General features: G+C 41.6%; 1 protein-coding gene across 2 annotated transcripts in view; it reads right to left on the minus strand.

Moving 5' to 3' along the window:
- IGBP1 (immunoglobulin binding protein 1) overlaps positions 1-12,031 on the minus strand; it is a 39,969-nt gene extending 27,938 nt beyond the window's left edge. For both annotated transcript variants that reach the window (XM_043458696.1, XM_043458697.1), the window contains exons 1-4: positions 11,330-12,031; positions 10,649-10,942; positions 2,467-2,662; positions 560-639 (exon numbers count right to left, since the gene is read on the minus strand). In XM_043458696.1, coding sequence (XP_043314631.1) covers positions 560-639; positions 2,467-2,662; positions 10,649-10,942; positions 11,330-11,520 — 761 coding nt within the window. In that variant the 5' untranslated portion in view covers positions 11,521-12,031. The remainder of the gene's footprint in view (positions 1-559; positions 640-2,466; positions 2,663-10,648; positions 10,943-11,329) is intronic.
- Between the last annotated feature and the right edge of the window lie 2,178 nt (positions 12,032-14,209).

The following is a 14,209-nucleotide window of genomic DNA, read 5'->3' on the forward strand; positions in this document are numbered from 1 at the left end:
GGCAAGAGTTTTCACAAGAAGATAAAGGCCCAGAGTTATCTCCCAATAAGCAATCTCAAAGGCTAATGCCCCACAGAATGATGATATAATGGAAGGAGTATTTATTCTTGGTGGGTCTAAAGGATACACAGAGGAAGGAGATTCTTCTGCAACCTTATGGAAAAGGTTAATCTTTAATCTCAGAATTAAAACCTAGATAGGCAAACATGACCATTTGAGAACTGCAGCTGAAACAAACAATGGGAAACAATTTTAAGGGCTACAATTCTTCTTTAGATTCTTTTTTCCTTCTTTCTGTATTTAATTCATTAATTATTTATTTATTTTTGTTGGTTTCCTTTTGAGCCTATTTTTAAGCTCAAGTTTGTAAGGGAAATGTCTGATGATGAGAGATACAGAGAAAGTATTGGAAGAGATAATATTCCTTTGATGGAAAACAGTCTCCCCAGGTGAAGCCATGATCTTTATTTAACAATGCCCATTCTGTTACTCATGCACTGTAAATGAACCATAAAAATAGGGGGCTTGCAAAGGCAACCCACTTTTTAATACCACCTACTTGGCTTGGGCCATGTTCCGAGTGAGAACAAACGGTTTCATTGGAGGCCTGTCCTGACGAGATGACTGAGAAGTTGATGCCTAAAAAGGAAATTAATTATCAGAAGTGTATTTGTCATTGTGCCCACCCCACTATACAGGTTCTTAAGTCTTTAGGTGCTTGAAAAACCGTACTTATCAGATTCTAAGATATATTAGCGGAATACCAATGGTGGAGGTTGGTTAGCTCTCCTGAGATGGCCCAAGTATCATGCTGGAAAGGGAGGAAGAGAAAGCTCTCCCAGGAATCATTTCACAAGTGAAAAATTACTTGACTTTAAAACACTCCCCTCCAAAGAGGCAGATTCCAAAGCTTTCTTTCATGTTCCACTGAAACCTCTTGAGCTGAATTTGAAGCCCCTTTCCTCAGCCTGGCTTTCAGGGTTAAAGTTGAATTATTAAGACCTTTCTGCTAAAACCCTGTCCAATGTAATTATGCTATTAAATGTTAAGAGCTCCCTAGGGTGTTTTAGAAGTGGATGTTCCTAAATGCGAGAGAGAGAGAGAGAGAGAGAGAGAGAGAGGAAGAATGGGTTAGTATCTTTCATATATAGGTGTATAGAAATGTTTCAAGGAATCTTGGCTGTTCAGGGGCATATTGAAACAAACTATGGTCTAAGAAAAAATGTTCACTTTGTAACTCCATCACTTACACAGACAATCCCAATACCAAATGAGAGAGAATAAAAACAAAAAACAAAGAAGGAGACAGGAGGATCCAGAATAGTCCAGCCTCATAGTGTTTGAAACCCACTCATCTAGATATACTCAAGGGGCCTTAAAGCTTTAGAATATTAATTGTTCGTTCTTTGCTCCTTTAACGTAAGGAACTAGGTTGATGTTACCCTGAGGCAAAAGCTCCTGGGCTAATTAGTACAAATCAAATTAGCAAGAGTTCTCTGAGGACTTAAATGCCTGCAACTAGTTGATTAATTCAACTCAATTCATGTTATATCCTGAGCCAAAAAGTAATCAGTAGTAGAGCCTGATATATTTTGAAAAATCAGCTCCAAAACATAGTTATGGTCTTCAGATACAGCCAAAGTGGTATTATACCAAGTCTTCTTTACCATTATGCCCGACATTTTGTGCATACAGAGGTCCTTGCTGTGTCTCATACTTGGGTGACCTACGGTGTGAGTCTATCACTGTGTAAGGTTAACTTTTGATTTCTCCCCCAACCAAAACATATTTCATGTCTTTTATCTTCTTTTTAAGTTTTTTCTCTCTTCTCCAGTTCCACTTTTCTTCTTCATTCGCATCCTATCCCTCTTCCTGTTTATTACAGTCAAGCACAGATTTTCAAGGCCCACCTCCCTATGCCTTCCTTCAGCAGTCATGATTGCATGTGTGCTAAGTCGCTTCAGTCATTTCTGACTCTGTATGACTCTATGGACTGTGGCCTGCCAGGCTCCTCTGTCCATGGGATTCTCCAGGCAAGAATACAGGAGTGAGTTGCCATGCCTTCCTCCAGAGGATCTTCCTGACCCACAGATCAAACCTGCATCTCTTATGGCTCCTGAATTGGCAGGCAGGTTCTTTATCATTAGCGACACCTGAGAAGCCCCCACAGTCATGACTGCTCGTAGTCAGAAGCAGTTTTCACTTCAGAGAAGACTCTGCCTCTCCTGGCATGTCACAAAATTACAAAAGACTAGGACTGTGTTACAGGTTAGAAAGCACTAGGGAACACTACTATAAACTAGAGAGAAAGCTATCCTAGAGAACCTTCAGCCTTCCTCCACTAATGTTAACAAGAACAGTGATTTTATGGAAACATGAAACAATTTTAAATTCATTACTCTCCTGAAGAAGATTCAAATCTCTGACAGTAGCTTTGTGAGCTATTTAGGCAGTGACCAGGCTTACCTCTTTTGTGGAGTCTTTTTCTCTCAAGATCTTTATCTCCTGGTCAATGCTCTCAATCTCTTCTAAGCTGATACCAATCCACCTTCGAAGGTGAAGGAGGTAATATTCACGAACATGCTCATCATCTGCTTGACCACTTTCCACAGCAGATTTCAGTGCAGACAACCTATGCTCCACCTCCTTCTTCTGCTTGTATCTGTTCCACAGAAAAGTATTACCCATGAACTTAAAAATAAAGTGGTGTTCCTTGAAAAGAAGGCCAAAATACGATTTTACCTTTGCAAATGATCAGGTAGTAAGGATGATGATTTTCACTTTGGCAAAAATACTGATTTTATACCTCAGAATTTGCCATCAAGGCCATTCTTGCAAGACTACAAAGCAAGGAAGGGATAAGTAGAGGTGGAGAAATACATTCTAAAGCCAGAGAAATATAGAGGAAACCTGATCTGAGCAATTCTTCCCATCATCTTTCAAGATTGGAGTACTTTAGTAATTTTATGACATCAACCTTTATTAGGTCAGGTGCTTAGTATCATACAATGTCCATTTGGGAATTATAGCTTCAAATAATCATAGAATTTTAGGGGTTATTTACCTGCCATTGATGCAGGAATTCCTAAAAAATGGTCATCTCTTCTTTTCTTCTGGGCAAAATGTTTCCAGCTCTTCTGACTCAGCCTGTATAATCTAAAGACTCATATCCACCCTGCCTGCCTTTTCCAAGATGCATTCTAGTATGTCATCTATCACTCACTGGACAACTATTTACTGAGTACCTATTGTGTGATATGCACTGTTCTCAGTGCTTGAGCCACAACAGTACTTACAAGAGAGTCCTTGCTCTCCTGAGGCTTTCATTCTAGTGTGAGCAGACAAAACGAAATAGATGGGTCAAGTGGTGATAAGTCCTCTGAACAAGCCAAAAAAAAAAAAAAAAACCTGCAAGCTAAACTGGATAGAATGATGGTGTGAAAGTAGGGGTATTCAGGAGAGACTTCTCTAAAGAGGTGACACTTGAGCAAAGACTTCAAGGAAATAAGTACAGAAGCCACGACAGTATCTGGAAGAGTGTTCTAAGGGGGAAAAGCAAATACGAAGGTCCTTGGGTGGGAGAGTGCTGCCTTGACATGTTTGAGGAACAGCAAGGAGGCCAGTGCGGTTGGCATGGAGTGAAGATGATAGGAAATGAGGTCAGAGAGATAGCCAGGGCCATATAGAACCCAAATAGGCTATAAGACATGAAATATCAGCTGTCATAATGTTTTGAATGAGAACAGAAAGTCACTGGAGGCTTTAAAATAGAATACATGATGTGAAAACTTTTTAAACGGACTACTCTGGACTGTGGGAGGCTGGGAGGCAAGGGTGGAAGCAGGAAAATCAATTTAAGAGGGTACTGCCATAATCCAGGTTGAGAGTGACTTGAAACAGGAAGGTGGTAAGATCCAGATGTAATTAAAATATAAAGCAGTATTTGTTGATTTATTGGCTGTAAGGGCTTGAGGGAAAGAGGAATAAAGGAAAAACTCCACAGTTTCCAAGAGAAGCATCTTGAAATACCTATGTTTGGAACTCCACTCCAGACCTCCAGGATCAGATGCTTCTCTGTAGGTGTTCACTCAAATCTGGAATTCTTAACTTGAGTTCAATGGACAGAATTTGGGGAGGAAGGCTGTCCTTGAACGCCCCCAAATTTTGTATAGAACTCTATTTGTATGCTTTTTTTTTTTCGCTGAGAAGACGTTAAAGGAGGTCCATGACCCACAAAAAGTCAAGAACCACTGCTCTGGAAACATTATTATAAAAATTTTTAGGCTCTTCTATTCCTTTTATTAACAAGTGGGCACTTTATGCAATGTTACAAATAAATGTCACAGCACCATCATAGGTGGCCTTCTGAGTAAAATACTACACAGGTCAATTCCTAGTTCATGAATACTATCACAGATATCACTTGAGAACATTAAACTCTGATGCCACTCCTACCCCCACCCTCTTTCCTGGATGTACCTAAGTCAGGAAAAAAAAAAAAGAATACCAAGACTTAAATGTATATAACCTGGGATAAATTCTGAGTTAGTCAGCTGGGCCTCTGAATAAGGTTCTTATGCTTCCTTTCCTACCCTCCACATATATGCAGTCTAATCACACTCTCTGCTCTTTCTTCTCTATTTCCTTTGCTCCTATGACTTTATTCCTAGTCATCTTTGGGACTTCTAAGCTCCTGAATACCTGATCTTTGAGGCCAGTGTTTTTTAAACCTTTCTTAGCAGAAGAATCCTTTCTTCTTAAGAGAGCTTATTTCGAACTCCAATAAGTAATGAAAGATAAAACCACCTTGGTTATATCAGAGAAAGGCTCCCAACATCTCCCATACCCAGGCACTGTGACGAAATCTTAGGGCTCCAGGAACAGACTGTAAACCACTGTCCTAGATTTCCTATGGTGAGCCACTACAAACAATCCCTATCACCCAGTGCCTGTCACCCATCTGACTCTGGGCAACTTTCATCATTATTCCCCTTTTCTGTTCCCAAGCTGCTGAAGAGAGCTAACCAATTACACATTTGTTGTCAAATGAGTCAACTACAAATTTGTATGATCAAACTTCAGTGCAATGGTCACTCTTGTTCAGTTATCGTCTTCTTCATCTTTTGTGGATTCCATGCCACCATCATGCTAATCAGATGACCAGTCAATGGAGAAATTCAATTTCCCTTTTTACCTTCAAATCTTTATAGTGTCAGCTTTCCTTCTCTTCTCTTGCCTTTAAGGAGGCAGTGTTGCCTTTACCAAGGAAATGTCTTTACCACTCCACTTTGGCTATCAATCCAGTCCCCATCCACATTCTTCCAGGCCTCACTCAATCAACTATCCTCCCTGTCATTTGCTGTTACAATTTTTCACTCTACTGGTGCCTTTCCCCTAACCTGTTCTGTCTTTTCAAATGACCACTCTTCTCTTTTTTCTAAACAACACTAGAATTGGTAATTTGAAGACCTGAGTTTAAATCCTAGCCAGGCCACTTACTAGCCATGTAACTTTGGACAAGTCAATACTGAGAGCCCATTTCCTTATTTCTAAAAAGGGATAATATCTGCTTCATGGCATTGTTAAGAGGATCAAATGACCAATACTTATGAAAGTGCTTTGTAAGCAGCAATATAAATAATGTTAGCAGATGAGAAAAATTAAAAGTTGAGAGGGGCTAGAGGATGCCCCATCTATTAGGTGGCAGAAATTGGATGGATCACCCCGGGTCTGACTCAAAAGCCCAGGCTTTTTCTGCTACGCCATATTGCTTCCATCTTTCTGATGACCACTCTGTCCTTCCCAAAGATACCTTAAGTACCTACCATGATCCAAGTACTGGGTTGGGTACCAAGGATATACAATGATATAATTACAATACCAAGGATACAATCAGTCATGGTCTCCGACCTTTAGAAGTTCCAAGTCTAGAGAATAACAGATAGTTATGCCCAGATAAGTAGCAAAAACTAAATGCTATAGTATCTGGGAGGGGAGACAGGTAGGGAGAAACTTCAAAGAGGACATGACATTTGTTCTCTATCTTCCCCAGGCTTCTTTCTGTAAGTACTTCCATCTGTACCTTGTTGAGTCTCTTATCTCTGACTGCTCTTTTCTTTCTCATCCTTCTTCCTTAATTTTCCCCCAAGGTTTTATCCTTGGCTTTTTTCTCTCTGCATGTTTTTTTGTGGCAATCTATTCATACCCATCAGTGCTCCTAAATTTTTATCACTAGCTGCAAAACAGTCTCATAAGTTACACATTTCCATCTGTTTATGGACACAGCTGACCAGTTGTCACATCAGGACCTAAATTCAGTAAGTCCTAAACTAGACTCACTACTTACCCAGCTTCTACTTCTCCACTTCTGTCAAAAGAATGTAGATTCAATTAATCAACAAGACTTACACTTACTCCTCAAAGATGGGAATTAAGAGTAGAGAAGATACATGAAGAAACAAGCTTTGAGAGAGAGAGAGAGAGGACATACTATTTAGGTGTTTTATGTAGGATGACCTCAGTGTGTAAATGAGGCAGAGGATGGAGGGCTTACAGAAACTGAATAAGAATTTAAACAATTTGCTTTCTAATCCTACAAATGCTTCTTGCAAAAGTAGTATCTCTGACAATTGTAACTTCATTATCATTTCTTCCCAGTTGAAGTACTACTATAACATGTTAACTTGTCTTTCTGCATCTCTCTTCCCTTTCAGTGTTCTATACACATCACTTCCTTATAGTCCTCTGACCATGCTACTTTTAGCTTCTGCCAAACCAGACTATTCTCCATTTCCTGTACATACCTCAAACTACCTTGCCTTAGGCTTTGTCCCCACACACCGCTTGTCAACAACAAGACATACTTTTTGAGCACCTCTATATGCCAGGCCCTGTGCTAGACCTACCACAGAGAACAAGAGAGAAATGGCTACTGCTCTCATGGAATATACATTCTAGTAGTGAAAAAAGACAAAGCCCAGAAAGACATAAATGAAGAGCATTTCCCCCAAAGAGAACAACATGTACAAAGATTCTGTAGGAGGAAAGAGCTGGATCTGTCCAGAACTGAAAGAAGGCTATTATGGCAGGAGTCCAGTGAACAAGGGGAGTACAATATATGATGAGACAGGAGAGAGGCAGATGCAGATCATCCACATTTTTATAGGTAATAGCTTAGATATTTTAGGTAAGACATGCTGCTGGCCTAGGTGAAGGTATGACAGTGGAGAAAGAGATAAACAGAGGACATTAGGTATATTTTGTAGCTGGAACTGGTAGGCCTTGTTGATGGACTGGATGTGGCAATACAGAACGGAGGAACTGAAGCCAACTCCTAGGTTTCTAGCTTAAAACAACTGGGTGAATGGCAGTCTCTTTATTGAGATGGTTAGGACTTGGGTATGAGGACACATTTGGGGATTAAAAAGTCAACAATTCAATTTAGGGCAAATTAAGTTTGAGATGTCTGAGAAACATCCACAAACAGTGCTGGAAGCATGAGTCTGAAGGTCAGGGAAGGCCTGAGCTAGTATATAAATATAGGCGCCATTAACAAAAAGATAATGTTGCTATCTTGTCTGTTGGGCATTAAAAAAAAAAGTTCAAAGATCAAGCTTTCTAACCAAAGAAATACAAATCAAAACAATGAGGTATCTTTCTTGTTTGCCCATCTGGTGTAGCAGAACATACTTTGAAACTTTGTTACTATGGAAAGCAATATTGTTACCATGGAAAGCAATATTGTTACCATCAAGAGTCTTAAAATATTCAAATCCTTCAATCTAGGCACTTACTGGTCCTTCTAGAAATCTATCCTAAGGAAACAGTGAGAGATACAATTATGTTTCTTTGTAGCAATAAAATAGCAAAATCAAATAAAAACCTCTACCCATTAACAGTCTAGGGATTTGACTATAAAAGATTTGCTTAAATAATTACAATATAAGACTGATACTATTTTACCATTAAATATCTTGGCTTCAAAAGACAAAGGGAAATCACAATAGGATGTTAGGTTTTAAAAAAGAATAAATGGTACTCCTCCAAATGTATTAACTAAAATAACTATATATCTGAAAGGAAATACATCAGGAAGTTAACAAAGATCATCTCAGTGCTAAGATGAAAGCTTATTTTTAATTAAAAAAATACTGTTTTCCAACTTTCACAATGAGTATTAATTACTTTTACATTCAGGCAAACCCGTAATTTACATTTTTAACCTCTCATCTCAAATGCGAAATCTTTCCCTTATTCCTCCAACCAGATATGATCACTCCCTGGTCATTCTCCACAACACCATTTGTATCTCTCTATTGCATTTAGTTGTTGGTTTTTTTTTTTTTTTTGATATATTGCAATTATTTGGATACCAAATTCACTGTTTAAACTGGTATATGCCAACAGGCTACCTCTACCTTCTCACAGAGGACATGACATTGAATTCCACTTCCTATCAGTCTATTCCATTTCCTCAAAAATCATTCTGTTGCTCACCAGCTTTTAACCGTACTTTGTTATTTAAAGCCCTTACCACCTAAAGTCACAGTTTTATTTACTAGTTACTGTCTGACTCCTCCACCAAAACAAGAGTTCCATGAGGTCATGGAAGCCGTCTGGTTCTCCATTACCTACAGCAGTTCCTGGCACACAGTAAAGGCTCAATAAATATGTTAAATGAATCAATCAATTTTCAGCTGTCTAGACCAGGCCTCTCCTGAGTTTCATGCTACAGATACCTCTCCTTGGATGTCTTCTAGGCACCTTAAATGCAACATGTCTCAATATAGAATTCATACTCTCCCCTATCTATTCTTCCTCTTCTATTCCCCATCTCAATGAGTTCCACAGACTTCCACCTACATCAGAAACATAGACATCTACCATGCTGCTTCCTTCTACCCTACCTGCCCAAACCAACTGATCACCAGGTTTTCTGCAGATTCAATCCTATAAATAAATATATCCCCCCATCCCTTCTGCCATTGGGGTAGTAAGGCCTCCATCACCTCTGTGACCTAACTGGATCTAATCTTCTCCCTCAGAATGCTTCCTAACTGCTGCCAGATTATGCAAGTTAAAGTGCAAATGTGACCTTCCTACTCTTTGCAGTGGTGGGCCTCCAGTGGATCCCAAGTCACCAACGAAAGTTCAAGCTCTTTAGCATGGCCTAATAGTAGCTAACATAGAACATTTACTATGTGTCAGATACTGTGCCAGCTGTTTTACATGGTTTATTTTATTAATGCCTCTTAACCCTATGAGAGAGGTACCATTGTTACTTATACTTCACATATGAGGAAACCTGAAGCTCAGGTTACACAAGTTACCCAAAGTTCAATGGCTTATAAGTAGAACTGAGTTTCAAACCCAGGTCTCTGACTCCACCACCTGTACTTAGCTACAAAAAGATCTAACAATAGTTGACTGAGTGCTCACTGTATCAGACACTGTGCTGAGATTTTTAAATTCATTTCTCTTCTAATCTTCCTAACTACTTTATAGGACCTATTATCATCCAGTGTTACACCTGGGGAAATTAAGGCAGTGAGAGACCAAGCAATCTACCCAAAGTCAGAATGATCAAATGCTGGAGCTGGAATTCAAACCCCCTTCCCAAGATCCCAGAACGTTCTTTCACCTTCCTCACAACCCCAAGCTCTCCCTGGTTTGAACCCTACAACATTTTTCAGTATTCTTTCCCCCTCTTCACCACCCACTTTGTGTTCCAGCATCACCTCATTGCTTACAGTTGTTCTTCACCCCAACACTGTGGTCTTTAATGCCCCTGTAGCTGTTCTACTGCTATTATCTCTGCTGGCTAAAGCCATCCGTTCCTCTTCCTCTATATAATACTCCTATGCATCCTTAAACAACTCATCAGAGGAGTCACCTCTGCCAGGAAGCCTTCTCTTCTCTCCTGCTCCCTCTTTGGTTAGGTGCCCCTTTTTTCTGCTCTCCCAATACTTTACACATTTTCTTATCACATCATTCTATAATTTATATCATTTCTATGCTTCTTTTCCTCACCAGATTGTATGCTCCTCCAAGGAAGAGACCACCCATATTCATACAAATGTCCATACCCAGTTTGAATCCCCACTGCCGAGCATAGCTGCTAAACACTGTGAGCACTTTCACATGATGAGGCTATGCCAGTATTAAGATTAGTTCAGGATGTTACACACCTGATCCAGTATTGTTAGAACAGAGCTTCTCAATCAATGGACCAAAAATGGACTACAGGTGTAAGATATCTGTGCCTTTCAGAGCTACTTACCCCACTGCGAAGTGAAGTGAAGTGAAAGTTGCTCAGTCGTGTCCGACTCTGTGACCCCACGGACTATACAGTCCATGGAGTGCCACACTGTATTGTGTGAATACTGCTATGCTGTGATGTGGAAGACATTGGGAAACACTGCTAAAACTACATTGTTGCTGTTGGCAACCATAAGGTGCTAGGAGTCTGACAGGTATGATCATTTCAACCAAGACAGAGGCTTCTTGAAAAACTGAGAGTTTGCTCTCACCAGGGCCTATGCTCAATAAGAACCCAAAGAGTACATACACCATTGTTTCCCACCCCCCAGAAAAAAACATGCACCCTTCCCCAATAGCACTGCCATTAGGCAGTCCTCAAATGACCCACCTCTCTATTTTAGCCTGTCTCTGAGATGCCATAGCAACGATGCTAGGATAGGCCATGGAGGAATTAGCAGTGTTATTTTCAGCTGAGTTGGTCTTGGTTTTGGGCAGCTCAAACTCTGCCACATGATAGTGCTGGCACTGAGTTAAGTAGTTTAAAAAGTGTTCTCGAGCCCACTGCAAATGATCTAGACGCTTGCTGGGATTGACTTGTTTCATGGCGAACGCTCCTTGCAATGCTGGCACCATCAGGTACTTCAGGTCGGTGGACGCGATCTCCTCCAAATCTTCATTTTGGCTGCAAAGAGCAGAGTAGGCTGTGAAGTCTGGCTAGGCATTCCAACTGCGGCCCTTGCTTCCTGGGGGAGGGGAGGGCTGGGATCGGGGTGGGACAAAGGGAGGCGGCACCTGGAACAGCTGCCTGCTTTCTTCAATGAAAGTGGCTGAGCGCTCACATCCAACGCCTCTGCAAATAACCGAAACTAGGGAGGAGAGTCGTGGGAAATTAACTATCTTGGAAGAGAGGTAGAGAACGCAAACAGGATGTACACAGGATCGTAGGGGGAGGTAGGATAGAAAGGCTCCCAGTTTTAAAGGTCTCCTCCACCCAGGCTCAATGGCTCCACCCTTGGTGACCATCATTACCTACATTCTCTGCCGTTGGTTACTACCCTCTCGCCCATACCTGAACAAGTCGAGCTGCGACAACATTTCAGCAGCCTTCTTCAGGAGATCCAGCCCCTTGAACACCTTATCTTGGATTATTCGGGAGCCGGTGGGCTCAGTTGCGATTTCCAGTTCGTCCAAAAGCTGCTTGCTGGTTTCGAACAGCTCAGGGAGCCGCGGTAACAGTAACTCGTCTTCGGCTGCTGCCATCTTAGGGAGGGAGGAACCCAGAAAGCCTCACTTCCGGGGTCAAAGGCAACCCTGGGAAAGCTGGGCTAGGCGAGAGATGAAGAAACCGGAAGGGGCGCTGCATTGGTTCAGTAGCTCCATTGTTACCTAAGCGTCTGAAAACTTCCGTAGGCTGCTGTTAAGTCAGCCTAGCAACCGTTTCCATGGACTCATTTTGTCATGCTGCCTATTACTAGTAGACATCTGTGAATGATACACACACGCAAATAAAAAAGCAAACCCCAGGCGCTGCTTTTCGCGCGGCTCCTCGTCGCCGACCCGGGCCCGGACTGTGCCATCGGCTCTGAGGAGCGGGTGTGACGAGGCTGAATTCGGAGCCAGGGCGGGCGCGAGAAGGCAGGAGCACTCCAGGAGCCGGCCAGGCGAGCGCTTTACCTCGTGAGGCGCTCCCTGGCCACAAGGGCCAGGGCGGCCAGGGGCTCCGAACTCCGCGCAGCTTGCCGGGTTCGCAGGTCTGCGCGCGTGCGAGCGAAGTGCAAGTAGCGCCCCCCTCCGGCTTCCGGCCACCCAGCAGCTCGAGCTTTGGGTTCCTACCGGCCAATCCTCGCCCTTCCTCTTCCCCGTGACGTCACCCCTCTCACACACACATACTCTTAAAAGTTACTGTCACCCCTTTACATACATACACAATCAAAAGTCACCCCTCCTATACACACACACACACACACGTTTTCAAAAGTCACTTCCTCTGAAAACTTCCTTGAGCCCCTTTCCCCTGCCAAATGAAAATTTTCGGTGCATCTCTATCAGAACACCTACCACATTATATTACAGCTAGTGATTTACAAATCTATCTCCCTTACCAGTATGAGTCTGATTAATTTTTGCGCTCCTCTGGCTAGCCCAGTGCCTGGTACTTATTACGTGCCTAATGTCATCATATGAATAGAAAAATAAGTGTTCGGTTTGGAAAGCAGCTCTGTTAAGCAGAACGGCGCTGTTCAATGCGGTAGCCACTTGCCGCATGGGGCTATTGAGCACTTGAATGTGGCTATTTTGAATTGAGATGTGCTATCAATGTAAAATATACACCGGGTTTTGAAAAAGTTATGAAAAAATAATACAAAATATCTCAATCATTTTTACACTGACTACATGTTGAAATGCTAATATTTTGTGTATATCTTGGGTTAAATATATTATTAAAATTAATTTCACTTGTCTTCACTTTTTAAATATGCCTACTAGAAAACTTAGAATTTCATATCAAGTTCACGTTTGTGGCTCACATTATATTTCTTTTTTATTTTAAAATTTATTTATTTTTAATTTAAGGATAATTGCTTCACAGTATTGTGTTGATTTCTGCCATACATCAACATGAATCAGCCATAGGTATACATATGTCCCTTCCCTCTTGAACCTCCCTCCCACCTCCCACTCCTTCCCATTCTACTGCACTGGTGTAAAAATATAATTCCAGGACTTTGAAAGAAGGGATCTCATTGCTTTGAACATATCAATATAAATATATTCTGATTACCTTAGGATTTCCTTGGAAGAATCTGCCTGCAATGCAGGAGACCCTGGTTCGATTCCTGGGTTAGGAAGATCTGCTGGAGAAGGGATAGGCTACCAACTCCAGTTTTCTTGGGCTTCCCTCGTGGCTCAGCTGGTAAAGAATCTGCCTGCAATGAGGGAGACCTGGGTTGGGAAGATCCCCTGGAGAAGGGAACAGCTACCCATTCCAGTATTCTGGCCTGAAGAATTTCATGGACTGTGTAGTCCACGGGGTCACAAAGAGTCGGACATGACTGGAGACTTTCACTTCACTTCATTTCACCTTAGGACACACCCTGAGTTGTCCTAGGAGATTTAAGTTAAGTAAAATGCATATTGCCTGCCATGGAAAATAAGATTTTTAACTAAATACAGTTTAAACTGTCATTGAGAAGAAAAAAGTTTTCATGTAAAAACAACTAGAGGGCAATATAGGACAGTATATAACTAGGGGATATGTTGTATTGCCCAGATTGTTGGAAACCCAAGAAGTGACAAGTCATTCTGTGCTAGGAGTAGTCTGAAAGCTTCTTTGACCTGACGTGCAGTCATAGAATTTCAAAGTTGGAAGGGGATCTCAAAAATTAGAGGAAAAAAAAACTTGAGATCAGATAAGTTAAGTGACTTGCCCAACCAGCTATGTCAAAGCCAATGTATTCTCAGTTCAGGTGTTTTTACTCCATCTACCTTAAATTGAGTAGGATTTTAAAAGATGGAGAGACCTTTTATGTGGGACAGAATGAAGCCCCAAGTTAAACCAGTGCTGCTGCTGCTACTGCTAAGTTGCTTCAGTCATGTCTGACTCTGTGCAACCCCATAGAAGACAGCCCACCAGGCTTCCCCGTCCCTGGGATTCTCCAGGCAAGAACACTGGAGTGGGTTGCCATTTCCTTCTCCAGTGAGTGTTTGGCAAGAAGGAGAAGGGCATAAGTGTGAGTTGAAAAAGCTCCCCAGGTGATTCTAATAAGCCTCCCCTTGCAACACACTTTAGAAGCTAAGGAGGAAAGGAAGCTCTGGTGAATTACCAGTCTGATTTGTCTGGCACTTCTAATGAGCCTGGTAAATTGAACTTTCAGGGTCTGCCTTGGCCAAGAATACAAAGAGAGATACTGTACTTGTGAAGGAGACTTAGACACAGTAATTGTGAGAC

This window comes from Cervus canadensis, chromosome X (genome assembly GCF_019320065.1).
Source record: "Cervus canadensis isolate Bull #8, Minnesota chromosome X, ASM1932006v1, whole genome shotgun sequence".
Classification (NCBI taxonomy): domain Eukaryota; kingdom Metazoa; phylum Chordata; class Mammalia; order Artiodactyla; family Cervidae; genus Cervus; species Cervus canadensis.